The 27,155-nt window shown below is 38.6% G+C and overlaps 1 protein-coding gene across 3 annotated transcripts in view; it reads right to left on the reverse strand.

The window, feature by feature from the left end:
• Positions 1-3,296: 3,296 nt before the first annotated feature.
• Positions 3,297-27,155, reverse strand: part of XRN1 (5'-3' exoribonuclease 1) — a 66,782-nt gene continuing 42,923 nt past the window's right edge. For 2 of the 3 annotated variants that reach the window (XM_070753353.1, XM_070753352.1), the window contains exons 30-43: positions 23,769-23,838; positions 23,187-23,412; positions 21,693-21,791; positions 20,202-20,300; positions 19,303-19,420; positions 18,819-18,880; positions 17,855-17,965; positions 14,034-14,153; positions 13,717-13,858; positions 12,620-12,798; positions 9,723-9,836; positions 9,484-9,619; positions 7,830-7,987; positions 3,297-7,746 (exon numbers count right to left, since the gene is read on the reverse strand). In XM_070753353.1, the coding sequence (XP_070609454.1) occupies positions 7,444-7,746; positions 7,830-7,987; positions 9,484-9,619; positions 9,723-9,836; positions 12,620-12,798; positions 13,717-13,858; positions 14,034-14,153; positions 17,855-17,965; positions 18,819-18,880; positions 19,303-19,420; positions 20,202-20,300; positions 21,693-21,791; positions 23,187-23,412; positions 23,769-23,838 (1,937 nt within the window). In that variant the 3' untranslated portion in view covers positions 3,297-7,443. The remainder of the gene's footprint in view (positions 7,747-7,829; positions 7,988-9,483; positions 9,620-9,722; positions 9,837-12,619; positions 12,799-13,716; positions 13,859-14,033; positions 14,154-17,854; positions 17,966-18,818; positions 18,881-19,302; positions 19,421-20,201; positions 20,301-21,692; positions 21,792-23,186; positions 23,413-23,768; positions 23,839-27,155) is intronic. The other variant, XM_070753354.1, reaches the window with a different exon arrangement.

Here is a 27,155-nt window from a genome sequence, read left to right on the forward strand (position 1 = left end):
CCCAGCTTTACATCTCCACCCCATGTCCAGTCAACGAAGGAGTGGAAGTGATGTGCCGGTGTCTGGAGGCTGTTGGGGCCTGGATGGGTGTCAACAGACTCAAACTCAACCCGGATAAGACGGAGTGGCTGTGGGTTTTGCCTCCCAAGGACAATCCCATCTGTCCTTCTATTGCCCTGGGGGGGGGAACTATTGACCCCCTCGGAGAGGGTCCGCAACTTGGGCATCCTCCTCGATCCACAGCCCACATTAGAGAACCATCTTTCAGCTGTGGCAAGGGGGGCGTTTGCCCAGGTTCGCCTGGTGCACCAGTTGCGGCCCTATCTGGACCGGGACTCACTACTCACAGTCACTCATGCCCTCATCACCTCGAGGTTCGACTACTGTAATGCTCTCTACATGGGGCTACATTTGAAAAGTGTTCGGAAACTTCAGATTGTGCAGAATGCAGCTGCGAGAGCAGTCATGGGCCTACCTAGATAGGCCCATGTTTCACCAACACTCCACAGTCTGCATTGGTTGCCGATCAATTTCCGGTCACAATTCAAAGTGTTGGTTATGACCTTTAAAGCCCTTCATGGCACTGGACCAGAATATCTCTGAGACCGCCTGCTGCCGCACGAATCCCAGCGACCGATTAGGTCCCACAGAATGGGCCTTCTCCGGGTCCCGTCAACTAAACAATGTCGGTTGGCAGGGCCCAGGGGAAGAGCCTTCTCTGTGGCGGCCCCAGCCCTCTGGAACCAACTCCCCCCCGGAGATTAGAACTGCCCCTACTCTCCTTGCCTTTCATAAGCTCCTTAAGACCCACCTGTGTCGTCAGGCATGGGGGAACTGAGACATCTCCCCCGGGCATATACAATTTATGAATGGTATGTGTGTATGTATGTGTGTTTAGAAAATGGGGTCTTTTAAATGTTTTTAGTAGAAATTTAGATTTGTTGTAAACTGTTTTTTCACTTTGTTGTGAGCCGCCCCGAGTCTGCGGAGAGGGGCGGCATACAAATCTAAATAAACATAAACAAACATTCAGTAGTAGTGATGATATTAACTAGTTGGGTAATGAGATATCTGCAAACAAATGACCAAACTCAAAGAGCAACAAGGATTCTAACACCCTTTCTAATTTTTCCTTCAAAATGTTTTCCTTTTAAGCAGTAAGGAAATGATTTTTTTCTCATGATATTTTTTCTCATAATATTACAATAGCTTTTTATAATTGGTCTGATTGCATGAGACTGCTGTGACAAACAAGGTAATGAGAGGCAACATGAATGTTCCAACATGTTCATGGGTTTGATGAATGACTATGAAGTCAGCTGCATCAATCTCTTTATTAAGAAACATTAAAGAAGCAGGTAGAATATCTGGTTTTGGCCATACTTGACCAACTAATTGCATTATGTTGCAAATTACTCCCTCCACCCAAGCTTTAGTTGATGTGATTTAAAACGCAAAACATGAAGGTGAAAATAATTTTAAGGACGCACATTTGCAGGCCATACATATTTAACTTGTGTTTAATCTACTTCTAATGCTACCTATTTCTTAATTTTAGAGTTGACAAAGGGGTTACAGATTAGTGGCATTTCCCCCCCTCTCCCTTAGACTGGCAACGCACGTGCCATAGGCTTGCCATCACAACTTTTTAGGTATGATTGTGCTATGCAAATCAGCAGGAAAATTTGAATAGGTTAATATTTGGACTTAAAACAGACATGAATTATTCCCCATATTTTAAACAGTTGCTGTAGGAGCTAGAGCAGAGGTCTTCAAACTTGGCAACTTTAAGACTTGTGGACTTCAACTCCCAGAATTCTCCAGCCAGCATAGCATAACTGGCTCGAGAATTCTGGGAGTTGAAGTCCATAAGTCTTAAAATTGCCAAGTTTGGGGAGCCCTGAGCTAGAGCTTTGAGCTATTTGTTAAAGGCTAATTAGTTGGCTGAAAGCTTGATTTTTCTAGCCAAACTAAATGATAAATGTTCTCAAATTCACACTTAGCAGGAAGAAGCAAGCACTTAATTGCTTTTTAATGCTAATTTTAAATGTATGCATTATTTGTAGATGACTCATAAAATTGTTAGTAGATGAGTACCTACAGATACCTACAATTTGTAAATCAATAGTATCTAACTGGAAAAATATTTTAATGTTTTATGGCACAACTAGTTTAAACAAAAAAGCAGCGTTTAGGTTTTCATAGTTTGGTTTTATATAGCCATAGACTAAAGAGAATACGGAAGTATCAGACAACTTACCTGACTCCTGAGTAATCTGTATACAGGTCAATAGCAATAGTTAGAAGCAGGTATGGAACAAACTATTGGTTCCAAATAGGTTAGGGAATACGACTAAGGTGTATATTATAACCTTGCTTATTTAATTTATATGCAGAGTACATCATGTGAAATGCTGGGCTGGATGAATCACAAAGTAGAATTAAGATTCGCAAATATGCGAATGTCAGAAAGTGAAGTAGAACTAAATAACTTTTTGATGTGGTGAAAGAGGAGAGAGTGCAAAAGGTGGCTTGAAACTCAATATTAAAAAACTAAGATCATTGCATCCGGTCCCACCTTGCTGGCAAATAGGGGAAGAAATGGAAGCAGTGACAGATTTTATTTTATTAGGTTCCAAGATCACTGCACAGCCATGAAACCAAAACATAGTTGCTCCTTGGGAGGAAACCTATGGCAAACCTAGGCATCATATTAAAAAGCAGAGATATTAACCTACCAACAGAGATCTGTACAGTCAAAGCTATGGTTTGCCGGGCGAGCAGCGAGCGAAGGGCGGGTGGCCGGGCGAAGGGCGGGCGAGCGGCGGGCGAGCGGGTGCTGGGGGGGCGGGGGCAGCCGACATTCAAAGCAATCTGTCGGCTTCTGCACTTTCGTCGCTCCCCACCTCCACCATCTGCGCATGCGCGGCCATGAAAAAAAAGGGTGCGCATGCGCAGATGGTGTTTTTACTTCCGCAACCCTACATTGCGAAAAATCGATTATCGCGAGAGGTCTTGGAACGGAACCCTCGCGATAATCGAGGGATCGCTGTAATAGTAAATGTTGGGAAAGTTTGAAAACAAAGAAGGGGGCGGCAGAAAATGAGATGGTTAATTAGATAGTTTACTAACATGACATTGTGAACATGAATTTGGGGAAATTCCAGGAGGCTGTGTAGGAGAGCCTAGTGAGCTGTGGTCCGTGAGGTCATGAAGAGTCAGCCAAGAGTTAGTGATTGAACATCAAAAAACAGATTTAAAGCGTTTTGCAAATTAGTCAAATGAATAAAGAATTGTTTCTATGCAAAATAATTTAATGCTAAGAATCTTTTATATCTTCTTTGTACCATCAAAAGCAAGGTGATGCACTCAACAACTAGAAATGCAATTGCAATACAAATTTGAATCAACTGGTATATCTATATTTGGATAGCAAATTATTTATAGATAAATATGAATACAGCTCATCAGATTTTATCCTTTGGGGACGAATTCAAAATTAATTTATTTGAAATTAGAATATCATATTAATTGTATTTTGACTAAGAATGTCATTTAAATTATACTTTTATTCTTCTTTATTCCATATTTACCCTTAATTCAGAACTGGATTGTAACTGCCTATATTAATTTTTATAGTTCAATTTTGATGATCCTAATGTCAACATATGTAAAAAAACCTCTTGAATTAATACATGTTATCATTTGGCTACCAAAACCTCTAGCCAAATCATTACATTATTACATTTTAATACAAGTAGACAAAGCCAAGTCTTATATAAAATTATTGTATTAAATTTCTCCATGATATTTCAACCATACATGTTAATCCTTCATTGTACATTGTAAATTTGCATTTTAAAATACCCTTGCACAATATTTTATATATGATATGATAGAATTCTGACATACACGTACTATACACAAAAATACACTTATATTCATGCCGATTCATCATATCTCACTTGTTAAGTAGACAAAGCATTTTCTAGAAAAGAAATTATAAAATCTGCACATTTTCCACTTGAGATTTTAATAAAATACTGCTTTGTACAAGATTTGTGAAAAAATCCAGCATTTATAAAATACACTCTGAGAGGCCTTAAGCCAATTATTATTTTAAAAAAAAACCAGGGTACCTTATATGGAAACTAATACTGATCTGGCTGATTGATAAGAAAAATAAAAATGGAACAGATGTAATGTACAGATATGAATGAAATCATTGAAAGTAAGTGGCAATTTGAATTAAAAAGCAAATATAAATCTAATAGAAAAACAATCATATTTCTGCTCTTCTAAGTCAATTTTTTCTTTAGCTGCTAACATACAGTTTAGAGATTTTGACACAGAAAAAAAAATCCCAGGGCCTAGACTATAGATGTTTATATAGTATTCCTAAACATGTAAACAAAAAGCAATTCAGCCTTCAGTCACACTAAGAAATAGAAGTGGTTGTCATCCGTGAAAATCTGTAACCAGACCATACCTATTACGAAAACCCAAATTAAGAGATAGCCTAATTTACTTAAACTGAGAAAAATAATAGGCTGATTCTTAAACTACTGTGGATTTAAAACCAAATGCCAGCATTAAGTAAGTATTCTCTTTTAAACATAATTCAAGGCAAAGTATAAATAAAGTACAGTGGTACCTCTACTTAAGAATGCCTCTACTTAAGAACTTTTCTAGATAAGAACCAGGTATTCAAGATTTTTTTGCCTCTTCTTAAGAACCCGAGCCTGGAAAAATTCCCCAAGAAATTTGAGAGCGGCATGAAGGCCCGGCCAGTTTCCTACCATTCCCACTTTAATCCCGGCCATCTCAGGCTTTTCTGGGCTACCAAAGGAGCCTTTAAGTGGCGCTTCCCCTCTCGCCCGCCTGAGTTTCTCTCTCTGGTGCAGTGTATGGAAGGCAGCCTCACGCCGGGTGTATGGGAGGCACGTGCTCCTCCTCACTGCCTCAGAGTCCCCCCCCTTTTTTTTAAAGCCTTAAAGTTTTGGGTTTTTTTTATTCCCCTCACCTCCTCTTTTTCCTCCTCCTCCCACCCAAATTCCGAGCTTTTATTTCTTTCCTAATGGGTTTGCACGCATTATTTGCTTTTACATTGATTCCTATGGGAAAAATTGCTTCTACTTACAAACTTTTCTACCTAAGAACCTGATCACGGAATAAATTAAGTTCTTAAATAGAGGTATCACTGTACTGTTTGTTAAAATTGAAAGTGGCGAGTACGGCCACTTCCTATGCTGTGATGTAACAATGTACTAATTTTGCATGAAATTGTTAAATTGCACATTAAAAAGGAGGGGTTTTTTTCTTGGATCAACATGGACTCAGCTTGGATGCAGGTGTATATTGAAAGCATTATTTGGGTATTATCCTATAGTGAAATTACTCTAGCACGAGAAATGTATTACTTGAAAGTGCTCCTACTCATTCATATAATGTTACTGCTGCTTCCAGTAAAAAAACCAAAATCCATTCTGATTGTTTCAAAAGTTAGTAATAAACCAGTATCCTGCTGATTCATGTTTTATTTCTCCCCAGACACTGAAGGTGAACAATGAAACAAAAATAAAAAGACTTGTGATGGGTCCAAGTATGGGTTATGACTGTCAATTTCTTTTTTTAGGAAATCATATAATTTATCCTATAAAAAAACAACTGTTCCAAATTCTAAAGAGTTCATTTTCATAAACAAGGATAGGCTCAGAGCTCGTGTTATATGCCACATCCAAGTGTATAGGATTACTGAGCAATTATGCAGAGATAATTGTTTTGTTCAGAATAAAACCAGATCAATCAATTCTGTACTTTATTTGCTAGAACATGGTGCAATTTAAAGACATTTAGAGGTAGTCCTTGACCACCATTCATTAGTGAACTCTTCAAAGATATGATGGCACTGAATAAAGAGACTTAACAACCCATGCCTGTTGCAGCCCTCCTATGGTTGCCTGATCAAATTTTGAGTGCTTGGCAGCCTGATTACATTTATGACCCCAGGGGCACTTCAATTCCTCCTCACCTATGTCCCCATCTGTGCCTTTTTGGAACCCTGACATCCTGGGCTCCACTGCCTGAGCTAACTTTCGCTGTCTTCCTCCTCCCAGTGCTGATCAGGTACCCTGGCCAAATAAAACCCAAAGTCGAGCTTTTGTAACCAGCTTCTGGGTAGGGTGAGCTTCCCGCTCCTAAAAGGGGGGGGGGGGAGGACCCTCAAAGCAACCCCTTGTAAAGAGCTTCTGGAAGGGATGAACCAACCCTCTTCTCCTTGGGACTGCTTTTAGTTTTTTTTTGTTTTTCGTTTTAAATTGTGAACATAAAGCTCAGCTTTGCTGAAAAGCTTTTTGGAAAGGGACTGCCTTGAACTCTCCCTCCTCCCGCCAGCTGAAATGCTGCCCAGCCCAGCAGCCAGATTAGACATACCTCGCTGGCAGTGGTAACAAGGAAATGGTGACAGTCAGGGCGGCGGCGGTGGTTTGCAGAGCCCAGGGCCGGGATCTAGTGCAGGGTGGTAAGATTAACTAATACTGGGCTGAGCCTCCCATAGTGTGCCATACAGCCTCACAGTCATGCTGTTTTGGGGGTTGCTTGCTGCTCCACAAGGCAGAATGCAGGGTAGTCAAAGGGCAGAGAATTGGGTGTGAGATAGATGGGTGGGGGAAACTGGAAGCAGCCCTTGACCTTATTGAGACTCTGCTTGGGAGGGACAAACTTGGGATGGTTTGGACTAGAGTGGGTATTAGCTTAACGATTTATAATTCTTGGTTAATGACAGGACAAGGACTGCTGGGATTGCAGTCATTAAAAAAATGTAATCAATGACATCTTACTTTATGACCACATCACTTAGCGTTAGAAATTCTGGCCCTAATTGTCATAAGTTTAGGACTATCTATATAATAATTTTAGGACATGTTTTAAGTTTATTTATTTATTTATTTATTTATTAAATTTGTATGCCACCGCTCTCCGTAGACTCTTAAATTGCTTTGGTATAATTCCAAGATATAATTTTATGTAAAGTTGGCAGTGCCACAATAGTAAAACTATTCACGCTGTATCAGATTAAAAGAATCTGAAATGTAGAAATAAAATAATGTTTACGTATAAATAGTGTGTAGAAATTATGTAATCTTTAAAAAGGAGACAAATCATCAAGAATAATTCTTTCAGATTCATTTCCAATATTATTGCTGCTCTCTTGTGTTAATGTTTAAAAGCCATTTAAATTTTTTTAGGCAAGATGGCTAATGTAACTACCATCTTTCTGGATTTTATCAACTAAATAACATTCTTTAATTAGCATAATTAGTATTAAAATAATGTGACTAGCAGAAAATATTAATTAAAAGCCTAATTTGGATTAGAATTAAAATTTTAAATTGTATTTATTTGTATTATACAGTAGAAAGATAATTATTCTGTGTACTATACTTATTCTGAAGATTTCGATGCACCAAAATTGACAGCCAATTTTCTGGATTTTCGTTTGGTAGAAGCATTTGGTGTTGATTTTTTGTGAGGTACCCTTGAATTTGAAGGTGTCATTTTTTCTTGAAAAGATGCTGCAGATCGAACAGTTTGAGAGGATCTTAAAGGATCTGAGGAAGTTTCTGGTGAATTCAGTTTTGTGATGTCAGATATTGACTGATCGTTCTGTAACTGTGCATCCTGAAGAGAAGCTTGGAACTCCTTACACTCAAAATTTGTTTTGTTTGCAGCTGTTTTTTTAGTGACCTGAAATGAAACAATAACCTGAATTACTTTTCTAAAATCATAGAATGTACTTATATATACATTCTATCTTCTGTCAAACTTACCTGCAAAGGTATAAATTGGTTATGGGTACCAGCTGGTATAGTTGCAGGATATGCATTTCCAGGATATGCACCTGTGTAATAAGATTTGTTGTGAACTGGCATTGGTGCTCCCCACTGCACTGAACCAAAGGCAGGAAACGCTGAAGGAAATATATTAGCTGTGAATAGAATTGAATATAGATATGTTAAATAAAAACTATTTTTATTTAAACTGTTTTTAATGGGTCAGTCTTCAACAATACCAATAAATACTCAATAAATCTGGTAATTGCAAAGTCTAAATGGATGTTACTACAGCAGAGCCCCTATAGCCAGGATGGCAAACCTATACACACATACCACAGGTGGCACATAGGGCCCTCTCTGTGGGCGTGTGAGCCGTTGGCCCAGCTCAGCTCCACTGCACATGAGATGTGTCTCCTGCCAGCAAGCTGGTTTTCAGGTGTCTGTCGCACATGTTGGAGATATGCAGGCGTGTGGGGCATGTGCACATGCATGGGATTGCGCATGCATGGGCACGCATGCATGTGGGGGGGCATTGCAGAAGTGGGGGTTGTGTGTTTATGTGCGGGGATGGGGCACCTGTGGGAGGGATCTCGTGGGCATGTGCAGGGGTGGGGTACAAACGGGTGCCCATACATGCATGCGCAGGGACAGAGTGAGCAAAGGCATCATGTGCACATTGCATTATAGGTGTGCATGTGTGCATGCGCTTTCAGCATGTTAGCCATCACTGCCCTAGTCTCTTATTTTACTCTATAAAATTGGACACAATTCAAGGAATATAATGAAGTTTTTCATATATTAATCAATTGGTTACTTTTTATTATACAACTTGTCTCCCTACAATTAACTTTTTTCAAGCAATACATCTACTGTATTTCATCAATATTTTCACTTGTTCATATTAGAAAGAGTACAAAGTAACTGTTTTTCTATCAAGGATTACATTCAATTAAGTATACATATCTAATAAATACAAATCTAATAAATAATAATAATAATAAGTATAATCAATTAAGGGCATGAGGAAAGCTACTACTGCTTTTCTCTTTTTCTCATGCCCGTCTTAAATAAAAAGTATAAATAAATTCTTGCCAGAGCATTTGCAAAGGACTAGGACTATTTGATACTTGAATCATTTGGATAGCAAGTGTCTAGAGAAGGAAATATCATATTTTTCAGACTATAAGACATCCCCCCCCCCCAAAATGAGTGGAAATGTCTTATAGATCGAATACGGCCCTTTTTTTTGCCTCCTGAAAACTCCCATTCTCTTTTTGTTAAAAACGGATCTATTTTTGGCAAAAATGGGACACATAGAGGGTTTGGGAGGCTTGCAGTGTTCCTGGGGTCTGGGGAGGACAAAAACAGAATGCGTGGGGGGTTGGGAAGCCAAAACTGGCTCATTTTTTATGCAAAAGCGGGATGCAAAGAGGGTTTGGGAGTCCTGCAGAGTGCTCCTGGGGCCCGGGCAAAAAACAGAGGTGCAGAGGCAAAAAAACTACTTTTTTCCTGTTTTCTTCTTCGAAATGTGCGTCCTGTAGTCTGAAATTCTATGGTAAATTCTATATTTAACTTTTTTGTATGGAAAAGATGAATTTCCATCCTTAACATTTCTATACAAATAAAAGTTACCATTTAGAAAATTTACCAGTCTGTTGTTGACTGAAAACTGGAGGGATACCTCTAGGTGCCATAAGATTTCCCAGTGGCTGATAATTTGGAAATATTGGTGGGGGTGGCAATGGTTGCTGCGGTGGCAGGGGAAAATTCATCCCAATAGAGCTCTGTATGAAAAAATATAATGTTTTCAGAGTTAGAAAATAGAAGCATTATGTTACAACTGCAATGCAATGCAACAGTTTTAGAACATTTAGAACATGGTCTCACCAACTGTTGTAAAGCAAACAATGCTGCTTTCTCCTTGGCCTCATTTTGAGAATGGCACTGAGGTCCATGCACTAATAAGCCATTGGATAACTTCACTTGACAAACTGTCATTGTCTATGGAACAGAAGCATATAATGTAAATAAATACTTTTGCCTCATATCACAAACAAAAATAGTAAAGAGCTTATATTTTAGTCCTGTGATAGGCTCCTAAGCTCTTCTAAACAAAAGCAGGATGCAATATACAATTAGAACTAGCAAAGAAGGCATGTACCATCTGCTAGGGACTTACATTTTAATGGATCCCAGGAGGCAAGCCTTTGCTGCTGTGGTGCTGCCGTAGGGAACATTCTCCCTTGTTGTCGTCTCCTCCCCACCCCCACCCCCCCACCCCCCGCCCAATCCTCCAGTCATGTTAGCTCCATCCCTATTAATGTTAAGACCTGGTTATGTCAGCAGGCCTTTTGGAGGGAGGGGGTGTCCCAGAAATGAGATGTGCTCCTATGGCTCCACTATTGTGGTTATTATAGTCATTCTCTCCATGCCTTAAGGTTCCTATAGTTTTACTTTAATTATATTTTAATTTTTAACGATCATTTTTATATTTTATAATTATTGTTTTTATATATTTATTGCTTTATAACAGAATAACAGAGTTGGAAGGGACCTCAATGTCATTTCCTGTGAAATGGGTAGCCACATGCATTTACAGTGATCCCCCGAGTTTCGCGATCTCGATCTTTGCGAAACGCTATATCGCGATTTTTTCACCCGATGACGTCACTCCCTTCCTTTCTCATCTTTCTTTCTCTCTTCTCTATCTTGCTTCTTCCTCTCTCACACTCTCTTCCTCCCTCTCTCATCTCTTTCTTAACTTCTCTCTCTTTCTCTATCTCTCCCCCTCTTGCTCTCGAGCGGCGGGCGGCACCCAGGGAAGGTTCCTTCGGCCGCCCACCAGCTGATCTGCTCGGCAGCGCAGTAGCAGCGAGGAGCCGAAGATGGGGTTTCCCCTTTGCGTGGGCAACAGGGAAACCCCATCTTCGGCTCCTCGCTGCTACTGCGCTGCCGAGCAGATCAACTGCGGCGGCCGGACAAGCGGACGAAAAGCGGCGGAAAAGCGGCGGCCGGACAAGCGGACAAGCGGCGGAAAAGCGGCGGCCGGACAAGCGGACAAGCGGCGGACAAGCGGCGGGCGGACAAGCGGAAAAGCGGCGGACAAGCGGGCAGGCAGGCGGCTCCTCAGCTGCTGGGTCTTCCCAGGTGCGGAAGTAAAAACACCATCTGCGCATGCGCGGCCATGGAAAAAGGGGCGCGCATGCGCAGATGGTGTTTTTACTTCCGCACCACTACATCCCGAAAAATCGATTATCGCGAGGGGTCTTGGAACGGAACCCTCGCGATAATAGAGGGATCACTGTAATATATAAAAGAATAAATAAAATTAGAATTCAGCAAAGCCTCCCTTCATTTGCATTTCCTCCTATATGTTGTGGTTAGCTCTGGCCCAGCTCCTGCCCCAAGGACTGTGGATGTGGGGGAGACATCCACATGCTGCAGGCCTGTTTTGCCCCCGGTGGAATCTGATGATGAAGGCTCCTCTGACCAAGAAGACATGAGTGACAGGGAGGAGGAGAGTGTGGCAGACAGCTCAGAAGGAGATAAATTCTCTAGCTCCTCCTTGTATTCAGAACAAGAGTTAATGATACAGCCACGTATGCGGAGAGCGATGCATAGGCAAAACAACTGAGAGATTATGGTCAAAGAAAATGAGGCCACCTGTGGTTGGGTGGAGCTGTGGTGATTAGTGAGGCTGCTATAAATAGCAGCCTGTGGGTTTGGCCATTGTGGAGGATTATCTGATCCTTGTGTTTTGTGACTGCTTTACTGACTTTGACCTTTTGTGTGCTGATTTTTCTCCGCTTTGAAACTAAACCAGAGCAAAGTGTGTTTCACTTTGTGAAAGAAGAAGGACTGTGAATTGCCTCATAGCTGCAAGCTAAGTATCACAGAACTGATAAGGGACTTGTACAAATTACCAGTTTGTTTGGAGACGAGTGCTCTTTGCTATACCAAAAGAGGGCTTAGGTTAAGGGAATTTTCATTATAAAGAACATTGTTTTGAATTTTCAAACGTGTGTGTGTCTGAAATTTGTACCTGTGAATTTTTGGGAGTCCGACAGAACACTATATAATCTAAATTTTATATTGTAAGTGTTCTGAAGTCACTGAGAATGATTTGGGCAACCATATATGTTTTCATTCATTTGTTCATTCGTAAGTAAATAAGTAAATAAATAAATAAGCAAGCAAGATGGGCGGCATACAAATCTAATAAATTAAATTGAATTGAAATAAATAAAATAAATCAAATCTAAATGTGCCTTGGAGAGATTTCTAGCAAATTATTTAGGTTTCTGCTTGTGCCTCCAGAACTGTTTAACATTATATTCATATATTTACCATTCATCTTCCCTGATGGAAGACAGTGAATGAAGGAATGTTTTTATTTATGTTTTTTATACTATGCCATGTTTTTAATTGTAAAGAATGTAGAAGTGTGATGACAGACAGACAGACAGACATAGAAAGATAAACCAACAGATATAGAAAGATAAACCAAGAATGTAGAAGTGTGATGATAGACAGACAGACATAGAAAGATAAACCAATCCACTCCATCTATGATTAAGCAACTTTGAAAACAATTTTGATATTAAAAGAAACTTTTTGTTTAGTAGATATGAAGTTTCCCGGATGCCCACACAATCCAAATGCAATGACAAATCCTTGATTTATGCAAGTAGAAAAAGATTGTTAAAAGGCAGCATTTCCTATAATTTTAAATAAGTACAGTAATAATGAACTTATTCAGCCAATTTATTTATTTCCAAGGTTACCTGTGGTGTTCTATAGAATGAGAAATCTGGTTGCAACATTCCAACAAGGGAACAGATACGAGAAAGTTCAGACACAGCAGTAGTTACTGTATTTGGTGTTCCAAGGGGAGGATGGCTTCCTTTTCCCATGGCTTGAACGTTCGGTGACCCGCCAATATTAGATTTATTCATATAGTCCACTATCAATGAAACATAATATAAAAATGAATATATGATACCAGTGTTTTGAATAAGTCAAAATATTTAGCTTTACTTGCTTCATGGGGGAAGCAAGGGGGAACTAAGACATCTCCCCCAGCTTTCTTATATTTTATGTTTGGTATGTATGTGTTGTATGGTTTTTAACAGTTGGGGTTTTTAATATAATTTTTATTATTAGATTTGTTCCATTATTATACTGTTTTTATTACTGTTGTGAGCCGCCCCGAGTCTTCAGAGAGGGGTGGCATACAAATCTAATAAATTATTATTAAATTATTAAATTATTCAATGTAACGTATTCACAACTGATCTGCCTGGGGAGGGCAAAAACAGCTTCCCCCACCCCCCAGAGGCCCTCCAGAAGCCAGAAACAGCCTGTTTCCCAACTTCTGATGGGGCCAGTAGAATTGTGTTTTGCCCTCCACAGGCTCCAAAGGCTTTGCTGGAGCCAGGGGAGGGTAAAAACACCCTCCCCCATTTCCCTGGAGGCTCTCTGGAAGCCAAAAACGCCCTCCCAGAGCCTCTGTGCAAGGCAAAAATTCGCCGACTGGCACATACATGCACATTGGAGGTGAGCTAGGCAACGGCTCATGTGCCAGCAGTTATGGCTCCGTGTGCCACCTGTGGCATCCATGCCATAGGTTCGCCATCACTGTCCTAGAGTATCAAAAAGTCTGTACATAATAATGGTTCCATGTTCTTTTGAAGGTGTATTTCTTTACAAACAAACAGTAAAAACAAATTTATCTATCCTTGCTACTCTTAATAGTATTTTAATATGTTAAAGTTTGTTGTAGGTAAAGAAGAAAATTCTAATGTGAAGTGCCCATAAGTTATTATTATTAATTTTATAATGCGCTACAACTATTCAATTTACTAAAATAAACCAGACATACCTATCTTTTGGGGATGTCTACATTGTGATGCAGGTTCAAATGAGTCCTGTTTACAAGTGGAAGGTGAAATTTCATTAGTCTTTTCTTCTGGAGTGGCAGAAGCATCTATCTTCAAAATTTCTTTGAGCATCTGTGTTCCTTTCTTTAAAAAAATGAAGTTAAATAGCAATATATTATAAGAATATATATGTGTATATGTGTATGTATATAAATACAGAATAACTTGGAATTTTAGCATACATTCTGCATCTTACTTTAAAAAATAGAATTCCAAAGGAAATTCCAATTTTACAAGTAACACAATCCAATATACAAACCATGGCAAAAGACTGGGGAGATAAATGATCTTCATTTGTTGGCTCCTTGGAATCAGGTGATTGCTCCTTTTCTTTGAAAATTTTTAAAGATGCCAAAATATCTTCAAGTTCAGACCCATTCTAAGAAGTAGATAAAGATATAGTTAAAAGCATACAATGTGTAAAAATAATGAGATTTAAACATTACATAGGTTCTTATTAAATATATTCAAAATAGTTTGAGTGTGTTTTAAAAATAATGTTTTACCCATTTTTCTGCCATGTTACCTACTTATACAACTTAGCATAGATACTACCCATGCTATTACAGATTTATAGTGAAAAAGAAGAGAATAAATGACTTATTCTGGACTCTGAGAAATCTCCGCTAATTTGAAACAGGATTTTTCTTCAAATTTAAAACCAAACACATTCTGATTCTGAGACCCCTGTTGTTTGTACTATTCACTACAATTGTTGTCATCTCCTTCAATACAATAGTGAAAAAATAGGCTGTACTTGAAAGGATGCACAGCAAACATGCATTCTCAACAAGGTGAAGTATTTTTAGTCCACCATATTGGGGATAATTTAACAACAACGCATTATAGAATTTCTAATATGCTGAACTTAGTCATTGCTTTAAACATGTAAGTGACTTAGTTACCTTAGACACTATAAAATTTTCCCTTTTTATACCTGTATAGCCCCTTCATTAGAAGTGGGGCAATCGGGTGGAACTGAGGGTTTATTGGCCTCATGTCCTTCCTGATGCCTATATGGAGTTCACATATTATTATTTTTTAAATATACTTTATTGGTTTATACAAAAGGAAATAAAACAGGGGAAAAGGGGGATGGGAGTACAAAAAAGAGAAGGGGGAGGGGGAGGGGGTAAACAGTATTGTTATATCACAGCTTATATATATTATTGTATACACATTCCAAGTATTTGTCCATATGTAAATATTTTGCATTCAGTATTCTTATTTGGATAATCTTATAGCTGTAATATTTGATAGTCCAACAATAACGTGAAAAGAAAAGGGATAGAAAGGGAAAGAAGGAAAAAAGAAAGGAAGAAGAAAAAGAGAAGAGAGAGAGAGAGGAGGAGTAGTACCTGCAAGCAAGCAGGCGTTTGGATTGTGACGGCTTAGTTTGATTATGTTTGTTGTTTTTGTTAGTGAAACATAATCATAAGTTGTAATATTAGTAGGTTTCTAGTAATTATCAAGTGGATTGAACTCAGACAGGGATTGTATTGATTTTGGTCTGATTTTTTATTATACATATCTTTATTTTGGTTTATATTAAGCGATTTTAATTATTTTTCGTTTTGTCGTCTTTAGAATTAGATAGCCATCTGAACCATTTCTCCCAGGCCTTGTAGAACTCTGAATCATTTTTGTTTTGAATTTCCATTATTAATTTTGTTAGTTCGGCACATTCCATAATTTTGCTAATGATGGTTAGATTTGTCGGAATGTCTTCTTTTTTCCAATGTTGTGCGTATGTTAGTTTGGCGGCCGTTAGTATTTGGATAATGAGGTATCTGTCTTCTTTACTTAGTTTCTGTCTAAAAATGCCCAGAAGAAATAGCTGTGGTTTAGTTATGATCTTTGTCAATATGACTTGGTCCATTATTCTTTTAATTTGTGTCCAAAAGAGCCAGTTCAGGAGCATGCCCAACTGGCCATCCCCGCCGGTTCCGTGAGCAAGTGGAAATTCCCACTACTGGTTCTACAGAACCAGTCCAAACCAGCAGGAACCTACCTCTGCTCTTCACCCATTTCATTTCCTGGAGTTCCTTAGTGAAAGAAGAAATGCCAGCGGATCAGCGAACATGGCCTACTGGCACCCATTTTTTTTATATTCCAGGGACTTCTCCAGATCATTAGGAAACTCCTCAAGTGTTGACAGAAAGCTTGCTGAATCTATCAAACATGTGGGGCATCTCAAGAAGTCCCTCTTTCTTTCAAAGGTTGGCAGTTCCTGTTAATTTCACTGTTAGGAAAAACTGATCTGCCTATGGCCAACAGATGATTAAAAAAGTCTTCTAGAATCAGTTCATGATACAGTTGGTACAATAATAGCAATTTGGTGAAGTTTACAATAAATCATCAGATGTCTGATCATATGGAAAAAATGAATAAAAATCAAATAAGAAAGCAAATGAACAGTAAATGGGTTGAAGGGAAGTAGAAGGTTATTAAAGTCAAGTTTGAATGGAGCTGATGAGATCATCAGAAAGTGGTAAGAAATTTACAAAAGAAAAGCAGTATGAGAACTGGTATAATAAATAGCATTCTCTCTGAGATTTGGCTGGCTTCAACTCTGTCTGCTTTTCAAAAGACAGTATCACTTGGTTTACGGTATGACCCGTTGAATAAATTTTCCTAGCACTTTTATGTGTTTTTGTTTTGGAATTTGTTTTATAATGATTGTTTAATTGTGTTGTTTTTATTGAGCTATTAATTATCTATCCAATTCTGAGTCTTGTGCAAAGTGGGCAGTTACAATATATAAATAAATCAATATAGCATAATAAGTATATAATTGCTTATGTAAGCAATTTCTAAATTTAGTGTTATTTATTAACTCAATAATCTTGCCAAATTAACATTCCAATAGGCCACTTAGATGAAAGGCATCCATCTCATGGGTAACCAAATAATATTCCAATTTATATTTAAGAAAGGGAAATAAAGGCCAATATCACTTCATGTTCAGAACTTTTCATTATCAGCATAAATGTAATTCTATAGAGAAAAAGCCACAAACAAAATTAAATGCAGTACAGTAATACCTCGTCTTACGAACTTAATTGGTGCCGGAAGGTGGTTCGTAAGGCGAAAAGTTCGTAAGACGAAACATTGTTTCCCATAGGAAACAATGTAAAACGAATTAATGCGTGCAAGAAAAAAACCACCGCTGCCCGACTGTCACCTTTTGAAACAGCCGGGCACTTCTCAGCGTTCTCCCAATGCCGAACCCAGAAGTTCAGCAAATGTTCGGGTTCGGGTGGCCGCCGAGAAGCCCCACCGCCTGGCTGTCACCTTTTGAAACAGCTGGGGGGCTTCTCGGCGTCCTCCTGAACCCAAACGCCAAACCCGAACTTTTGCCGAACTTCCGGGTTCGGCGTTCGAGAGGCCGCCGAGAAGCTCCGCCGCTCGGCTGTCGCCTTTTGAAACAGCCAGGGGGTTTCTCGGCGTTCTCACGAATGGCGAACCCGGAAGTTCGGCAAAAGTTCAGGGTTGGCGTTCGGGTTCAGGAGGACGCCGAAAAGCCCCGCCGCCCGGCTGTTAGCTTTTTAAAAGAGCCGCAGAGCTGTCAGGCCGGTCGGGAGGCTGGAAAGGAGGTGGGGAATCCCAATAGGGAATTCCATGGGCAGAGCTTTGACCTCACAAAGACGTCCTTCCTGGACAGCCGGGTGGCGGGGCTTCTCGGCGGCCACCCGAACCTGAACTTTTGCCGAACTTCCGGGTTCGCCGTTCGGGCGGTGGGTTCGTAAGATGGAAAAAGTTCGGAAGAAGAGGCAAAAAATTTTCGAACCCCGGGTTTGTATCTCGAATTGTTCGTATGGTGAGGGGTTCGTATCACGAGGTACCACTGTATTTAACTATTTTGGCAAGAGCAGAAATCTATAGTTCCCAGATGTTGATACACTTACATTCCCATCAATCCCAGTTAATCATGGCCAATTGTGAAGGCAGATTAGAACTGTTGTCCAATAACAAATGGAAGGTAACAGAATTTCCAAGTTTTCTGTTATGGGTTAATAAATCTGTTTCTTTCCAGAGTACAATCAAATATATATTTTTATTTAGTTAGCTATTTCCTACCTTTGCAGTTTTACTGGGATCATGAATTGCAGATTTTTGTTCTATTTGTGTACTTGAGCCTTCATTTCTCTTCAGAAGCTTTACACTACTCTTACTTCCACCTGCAAAATTCTGCAATTTAATAGAAGTTTTTTCATTAAATTGGTTCTTATATGAAAATATTATGAAAATAATGTGAAAATATTACAAAATAAATTTTCTAAAAACTACCAATATTTTAAAATCAAGGATAAGCTATAGAATTCTATAATGATTCATCTACAAGTTATACATACGCAAAGGGTGAATGGTTCAGAAAATATTTTTCCAAATTCACTGCTTGAAATCTTCATACAAGTATCTTTTAAGTATGCACAAACATACTGAAATGGCATGGGAATGTGTCAGAGTTGCCTCAATGAGCCTTCAAGAAGACATAGCACTTCAAAACTTTAGCAGCAGGTTTAGAGGGATATTTTACTTGCTTCCTGTTCTCATAGGTCCCTTGATTTTGCAGGCTTATTATACAGTGATTGGGATCCCTCTTCATATTTCTATAAGGCCCAATAGTCAAACTGAAGAAGTTCTTAACTTGTAACTATTGGTCTTGGAGTAAATGACAAAGTAATTTATAAATTATTAGGAATAACTATAATTTCAAAAGATGTTGACATTATCTTGCAAAAGCGTGGGGTGGGGGTGGAATATTAAAATCCTGAGAAATTGTAATCTTTTCATATTCAAATCATTTTATGAAAAAAAAATCAGGATTTTGGGGGGCAGAAATTATGTTATGTGTGCATGAAGGAAAATACTGGAATAATTTTTGTAAGCCATTTAAAAGCAATATTATATTGCTCATCACAAATTGCTTAATAAAATTCTGAACTGACTTCTATAAAAGACCTCTGAACAAAAGTAAAACAAATTAAAAACAAAAGTACAATTATAAGTAGTCATATGCAAGCAGAAAGATAACTATTACCAGTTTGTTTGGTATTTTTTGTGTTTGACTTTCATTTCTTGGCTCTTTAGAATCTTCTTTGGCTGGAATTTAAAAAAATTCATATAACCAGTTTAAAGAGTAAAATGCAATGAAAAACAAAATTTCTGTATGTATCTACTAAAAAAAATATATCCATTAATTTTAGTAGGAATTTTATAAGTCGAAAAGTGAGCTTTCTTCACATAACTCAATATATTTTTCCTCGCTTCTTTCCTGATTTATCTATTCAGATATTGTACTATCATAAAATAGATAGAATCAGGTTGCAAAACTGCAGTGGAAAACTTCAAAAGTGCTGTTTTTTATGGGAGAATTTTGAAGAATTAAAATCCACAGCCATTAAACTTCCTTTAGCACAGGATTCAATGATACTCATTGAAGTCAGCTGTTTTCAAAACAGGATTCTTAAAGTTAAATGTTACATTTAAAGTAAGTTAAAGAACTTACACTCTACAGTACTTACGTTTCCTAAATGAGTCCTGGGGTTTTTGCTGGCTTTTAAAGCTATTCTCATTGAAACCTGGTTTGCAGGGCCTATTACTGGTACCCAATTTTACATATTGAGGCAAAAAATCTTCAACCTAGAAAATCAAGTTTTACAAGAGTAACATTTTGCATAGGCCACATATTTTAGAATACATAAAATGTGAAAGGGTAATTTGTGGTCTGCAGAAGAACCCACCCACCAATTTCCTCAATTCAGTGCAAAGCACTGTCAAATTGGAGACAAGTTTTAGCTCTTTGAAAGAAAGATCAGAAAAAAGTTGAAAAATAAATATTTAGGAAATACGTATTAGATGTACATGGCAAGACTTTCAGAAACATTCAGTCTTCGAACTGCATTTTTTTTACATGTGTCCAAATTATCACACAATGTATTTAATTTTACATCCTAGCAAGTTGTTTAGGATTATCAACATAGTTTCCATGGCAAGTGAAATATTCAAGCTGGCCATAGAAATGGCTGAAGAACATGAGATTCTATTGCTGCACAACTGAGACAGCCAAAAATACCCCAAAAAAACCTTACTATTTGCTTTGTTGATTATAGAAAGATCTTTGATTTTACTGTTCATATCAAGCTTTTAGACTGTGCTTATAAAAGTGGAAATCCCAGAACATCTCATAGTCCTCAGTGTAAAACCAATACACAGACTACCACTACCGAGATGGAATATGGTGAAACCGATTGGCTTCAAATTGGCAAAGGAATGAGACAAAGGTACAGGTAGACCGTTACCTAAGACAAAAGACATACTTCTTAATGATCTTCCCTCAAAATATTGACGATCTCGGTTTTATAATCAACTTGCCATAAAAGATGGGTACAAATGCGCTTGCTCCTTTTTGACATATACTAACCATTTCATCCTTTTTTAGTACGGAAGGCTGAGACTTTCCAGGGTTCTGCAATGATTGCCAAATGTTGCAAAATTCATCATCTTTTTTATTGTGAGCTTGCTAGGAATGAAAAACAAATAAAATAAAATGGAAATTCTGCCATAAAAACTCATTGCAGAACAAAAATCTGGAGTCTATTATTTTCTCCCAATGTTTCCATTATCACAAGAACTACCCTTGTCTTAGGTTTCAACAAAGTAGCAATTTAAAAGGAAGTGAAGTGAATTTAAAAGGAAGTAAAAGTGAAGACATATTATCATCTTTTCATGAACAGTTGTCCCCTAATGGAGTATTACTATATTGAATTGCAGAGTCAGTATTTCTAAATCCTACACCAAAAGATTTGTTTTACATCCCCTTCCCCATTTTCAACACATAGTCATGTCCCATAGTGTCAAACCACAAAATCAATCCTCTCGTACAGAACACTCTCAGAAACTTTCATGAATTTCTCATTTGTGCTTTTCAACTCTGTTCAGTACCATATACTGTAGTACAATCTCCTGATTATTTTCCATCTCTCATTATTTCTAAAAGTAAACTGGTTCACAGTTGTTGTTATTACTACCACTGTTGCTATTTAATCCTAAACTTTTGGGAATGAGAAGGATCTTTTTAAAAAAAATCAAAAATCAAAACTCTGTTCTGATTCTGAGCTGCCATGACATTATCAACTACTCAATGGGTGATAAATTGGAAATTTCTTAGTCCACCCTACTCCATTTTTAAGAATACATAGCAACTCAACTGAGCTATATTTAAAGCAGACTCACTGAAATAAATAGAAGAAAAATTATTTTTTTTCTTTTAGGTTGTCAAAATGGCACTTACTACAGAGTGCAGTGTGAACAAGAAACAAGTTATATTGTATAATTGATTTTATAGGGATACCATAAAAATTGGGTTTAATTCAACTGATTATTAAATAAAATAGGATTAAGTTTTCATTAATTTTGGAATATTATCAAAATTTAGATATTTGATGTAGAGACCAATTCAGTACTTATAAATATAAAATGTGCCTTGGGGAGAGAGGCAGCATTATGTATTTTACAAATAAAACAAAATGTGCCTTGGGGAGAAATATTTACATAAACACATTTCTTCACATGTGTTGTCAAGAAATGTATTTATATAAAATATTTTACGCTTTTATTGAATTTATTGCAACTTGATACAATTTGGAATATGTGTTGAATCTATTGCCTTTGCTTGGTATTATTTATCGCTGTATTTGCATTGTTTTAGCTTATGGCTATATTATTTAGAAACTGGTTTTTACTGTAGTATGCATCTTAAGAGTATTGAAAAATACAAAAGTACCAAATAATATATATTATTTTTTCACTCTATTACTTATTTTAAGAAAAGCCAACTGACATATAAACCCTAAACCAACTTCCTACAGAACTCAAAACCATTTACCCTAAGAAAACAGGTAAAACAACTTACTTTACATTTCTGATGGCTACTTGTATAGATTACTTTCTGCTGAGAACTGGAATTGCCCTGCTTTTCTGCTTTGATACTATTCTGTCTTCCATTCAATTGCTGGATAATAATAAAAAAAATTACTTACTAATTTTTCTATTTATTTAAAATATTATACACTCAGCAATTTTTTCTCACACTATTGCAAATTAACAAGCCCACAATATATACTCAACAATTTTAACAATAATTTTTATGAGACATTATCTACTTTATTTCTTTAGATATTATGGAACAGAATCACAAACAAATATAAAAATCAATTTCTGTGAAATTACACAATAACTGAAGTGCTCAAGGCATATTTGAGACCTATCATTTTCTTCTTTGTGCACATACTAGACTTGCTGCAGTTATCATATCATCATTTTAGCAATTGTCTATGTATTGCAGGATGAAGGCCTCTTGTGCATGTTTCCAACCAATATGGTCTCAAGCTTTTTTTCCCAATTGGCCCCGCAATATCCTGTTTTCCCCAAAATAAAACATCCCCTGATAAAAAGCCTAATCAGTGCATGTTTAGGATTCAAAAAAATATAAAACAGGGTCATATTTTCAGGAAAACATGTTGATCCTTCTTGTTTTAGGTCTGTTTCATGGATGCTTTTTATCAAGTGAAATCCATTCTATGAGTGCCACCTGGCTTCAGTTTGTCCTATGTGACCAGTCCAATGTAATGCTGACCATGAATATTTCTATGGTTCTTTGAGCCACTCGTAGTTTTTGTATCAATTGTGAAATTAGTGTGTTTCACTGATGTATGTTAGAGCAGGTAGCTAATCAAAAACATTTCAGGCACAGGGGGAAGTTGTTCTTGAAAATTATGCTTAGCTTGCTAAATGCCTGCCAACCATATTTAACACATTCAATTTCCTTTATTGTATCACATTCCACTGAGATCTGCTGGTGAAGGTATATGTAGTGGTCTACTACATCTAGTTCTTCTCCAGATCATTTTCTTTATTTGGTGAGTTTATTAAACATCACCTGGCTCTTTTTCAGATTTATTTTTAAGCCAAATGGTTGTTCTGCTTGGTGCAGATCTTATGTCTTTGTAGCTCTTCTGGATCATTTTCCATGTGCTTGTGTATGTTTGTGTGTGTGTGTGTTCTTTTGGGTCAGGATTGTTTGTTTTGTTCTTCACTCCTGGAAACCGCCTGGCAAAGTCCCTGCAGTTTTCTTGGCAAAATTTCAGAAGCACTTTGCTCTTGCCTGCTTCCAGGGTCTGAGAGACAAGACTGACTGGCACAAGCTGAATTCATGCCTAAGGTAAGACTAGAATTCATGACCTACCAATGACTAGTCTGTTGCCTTAACCACTACACCAAAGCAGCTGTGCTAATTATTATGACAATTATTAAGTTTTGTTTAAATTTGGCTATGCGTTTACTAGGAAAAAGGAATAGCAATATCTTTATTTTTATGACAGAACTGAGTAACTGAACTCATACTTACTTGCGTTGGAACAAAGAGGGAACGAGGAGAATGATTGAGGCCTCCTAGATGTGATTTTTGGGAAGATACAGAAAAGGAATCAGATGAATATGAGTTGTAGGAACTCACAGCTGGCTGTGGCTTAACTATGGCTGTTAACTTCTGGTTTCCTGTTTCAGTTCGATAGCCATGAGATATGTTAATTAAGGCACAAGCTGGCGTTCGGTATCCTCTGGAAGGTGAACTCCTAATGAACGAAAGGCAATGAAAGGAACTTTGTCAGTCATTATTCATATAATTTCAAACTATATATTAAAAACATTTATAGAATATAATGTAATACTTTGGATGAAGCATAAACTGAACTTGATTAACGTACTTCAGATCCAGTTTTATGAGGCTGTGTGAATGGTTGGATGGTGTTTTTGATCTATATTTCTCATCAATAAAATGAAAGTTTATAAATTTAGAATGACAATAAAAGTAGATAATAAAGAACACAATTATTAGAAAAAAATTGTGTCGCCTTCTTACACAATTATCTTATATTTCTGAGTTTCTATTGAAACTCTTAAGGAAAACAAAGAATTGTTTGCAACAAACCTTATTGTTAAACCTCCATGAAATTCTTCATCAAACAGTACTTCATACAGCACATCAGATTCTCTGCTGGCTAAAAAAATACACATTGTAAGCAATAGCAACAAATGTGAAATGTGAAACATAATATTATCGCTTATTACTACAATGACAACAATTTCTTTATTTAAAAGAAACATATTTGTCTCCAGAACTACCGTATTTTTCAGAATATAAGACGCAGCTTAGTTTTTGGGGAGGAAAATGGGGGTGGAGGGGAATTCTGCCTACCAAGTATTCATCTGGCTAGTCCTTAGCCTGGTCAGTTTCTGCAAATTAGTTCACTTGCTTGTTTTGAGGTTGGGGCTGGTTGGGGCTATGCTTCTCAAGCACAGCTGATCATCAGAGGGAGCAGCAATTAGAAAAACAGGCAAAGCACAGAAGATCTCTTAGCTCATTTTGGGGCTGAAAAACAGCTTCAAAAGCACAGATGATCCCCATATGGAGCTCCAGTGACTAAAGCATGACAAAGCACAGAATGGGTAAGAGAAGGAAGCAGTTGTTCCGGGTAGACATTTTGGGTGCTGCACGTCAAGCGTTTGGAGGCTGAAAAGGTAACATGCGGAGCCTCAAAACACAAGCCATTGTCGGTGGTAATCTCTAAAGCCAGGAAAAGGATGCGCAGAGGCCGAAGGGTATGGGCTAGCTGGTGGGTAGAGTATAAGATGCAGCCAAATTTTCAGCCTAGAGGGAAAAAAGTGCGTCTTATACTCCAAAAAATATCATATTTACAAAGATCGGAACTATCAATTAAGAGTTTTCAATATTTTCCTCTATATTGGCTTATACATCAATATAGCTGATTATTTAGACTATCTTCACCTACATGCAGGGTGGATAAAAATCAATGATTTTTTAAAAAAAATTAAATTAAAAAATCAGGTTTTTTAAATTAAATCTATTTTTTATTTAAATTGGATTTTTTTATTTTTATCAAATTTATTTTAATAAAGCTTTTGGAGTAAAAATCTATCTAACGATAGTTTTTATTTAAGATACATGAATAATTCAGCTTATTCAGCATGTAATGGAGCTTAGTTATATAGCATGAGGTTGTATATTCTGCAATACAGTATTAGGATTGTCGGTAAGTCAACAGTGTGTCAGAGGAGGAGCTGCTGTGGGATGGAGATGATAGTTGCTCTTTAAAAATTATAATTTAAATCAAGTTGATTTAAATCAAATCTTTTTACTAGTGATTTAAATCATAATTTAAATTTATTTCTTTATTTCTTTATTATTTTTTTATGCCGCCCTTTTCCTTAGACTCAGGGCAGCTTACAACATGTTAGCAATAGCACCTTTTAACAGAGCCAGCATATTGCCCCCACAATCTGGGTCCTCATTTTACCCACTTCAAAAGGATGGAAGGCTGAGTTAACCTTGAGCCGGTGATGAGATTTGAACCACTGACCTACAGATCTACAGCTTCAGTGGCCTGCAGTATAGCACTCTACCTGCTGCGCCACTTCGGCTCTTATAAATTGACTTGAGATAAATCAAATCCACCCTGCACATGGTTCCCTCCTAATGGTGTGTATTATAAATTCCAGAATTCTCAACTATTATGACTAACAAGATGTTATCATCCAGAAGCAGAACTGTGATTCATTTTTATAATTTCTATATATTGACTCATGTGTGTCAATGAGCTTTAAAGTACAGTGATCCCCCGGTTATTGCGTCCCCGACCATTGCGAACAGGCTAATTTGCGATTTTTGAACCCGGAAGTCAGAACACCATCTGCGCATGCGTGCCCTTTTTTTTCTATGGGCACGCATGCGTAGATGGCGCCGGGCAGATCAGCTGCTGGGCGGCTTCCCTAGGTCTTCCCCCTCTTGGCGGGCATCAGCGAGGAGTTTCACCACCGCCCACGCAAACTCCTCGCTGCTGCCGCTTCGCTCGGGCCGCTTCCCAGCTGAGTACTCAGCTGGGAAGCGGCCCGAGCGAACGGCTTGTCCGCAGCCTGCCTGCCCGCGCGCCCGTGGCTCGCGCGCCCTTCTCCCGCCCACGCCGTTCATTAGCCTCGGTTCGTTTGGCTTGAGGGCTCAGTTGGGAAGGCGCGCAGGTGTTTTAAAACGTCGCCGCCGACATGGGGGGCTTGCTAGCACCCCCCCAAACCCGGGTTGGGGGTTCGGGGGGGTGCTAGCGAGCCCCCCATGTCGGCGGCGACGTTTTAAAACACCCGCGCACCTTCCCAACTGAGCCCTCAAGCCAAGCGCAGAAGTTTGCCTTTGGCACTTGGCTTGAGGGCTCAGTTGGGAAGGCGCGCGGGTGTTTTAAAACGTCGCCGCCGACATGGGGGGCTCGCTAGCACCCCCCCAAACCCGGGTTGGGGGTTCGGGGGGGTGCTAGCGAGCCCCCCATGTCGGCGGCGACGTTTTAAAACACCCGCGCAGCTTTACAATGAGTCCCGAAGACAAACACGGAAGTTTGACGTTTGTCTTCGGGACTCATTGGAAAGCCGCGCGGGTGTTTTAAAACGTCGCCGCCGACATGGGGGGCTCGCTAGCACCCCCCCAAACCCGGGTTGGGGGTTCGGGGGGGTGCTAGCGAGCCCCCCATGTCAGCGGCGACGTTTTAAAACACCCCCGCGGCTTTCCAATGAGTCCCGTAGACAAATACGGAAGTTTGACGTTTGTCTTTGGGACTCATTGGAGAGCCGCGCGGGTGTTTTAAAACGTCGCCGCCGACATGGGGGGCTCGCTAGCCCCCCCCCGAACCCCCAACCTGGGTTAGGGGGGGGTGCTAGCGAGCCCCCCATGTCGGCGGCGACGTTTTAAAACAGCCGCGCCTCGGCTCCTCGCTAGCGCTGCGGAAGTAAAAACACCATCTGCACATGCGCAGATGGTGTTTTTACTTCCGCAGCGCTACTTCGTGAAAACCCGCTCGTTGCGGGGGGTCCTGGAACGGAACCCTCGCAATGATCGGGGGATCACTGTAGTTTCAATCTAAAAAAACATCAACAAAGTCATGGTGTTTTTAAACTAAGAAAATATACAAAGACATGTTATATGAATTAACACATATTGTCATCCTTCCAAAACAAGAAAAAAACGATCAAAGAAGGCATCTGGTAGCCATGTTTTTTTTCTTATAGTTTATAATTAATTAATGAGTTAGAGCTTTCCAACATTGAATTATACTGTATAGAAACATGTGTCCAAATGTTTTTAAGTTACAAGTGCTACAAATGTACTATAGATCTGTTACCTTGTAGACTAAAAATAACAACTCATCCAACCATAGTCTTGATTATTTCAAAATAATCAAGAGGGTAATGTATGGCGTGGACATTATTTTTTTAAAAAAAGATTAATAGCAGTATGGCGTGGACATTAAAAAAAAAA

The sequence above is a fragment of the Erythrolamprus reginae genome, chromosome 5 (assembly GCF_031021105.1).
Source record: "Erythrolamprus reginae isolate rEryReg1 chromosome 5, rEryReg1.hap1, whole genome shotgun sequence".
Lineage (NCBI taxonomy): Eukaryota > Metazoa > Chordata > Lepidosauria > Squamata > Dipsadidae > Erythrolamprus > Erythrolamprus reginae.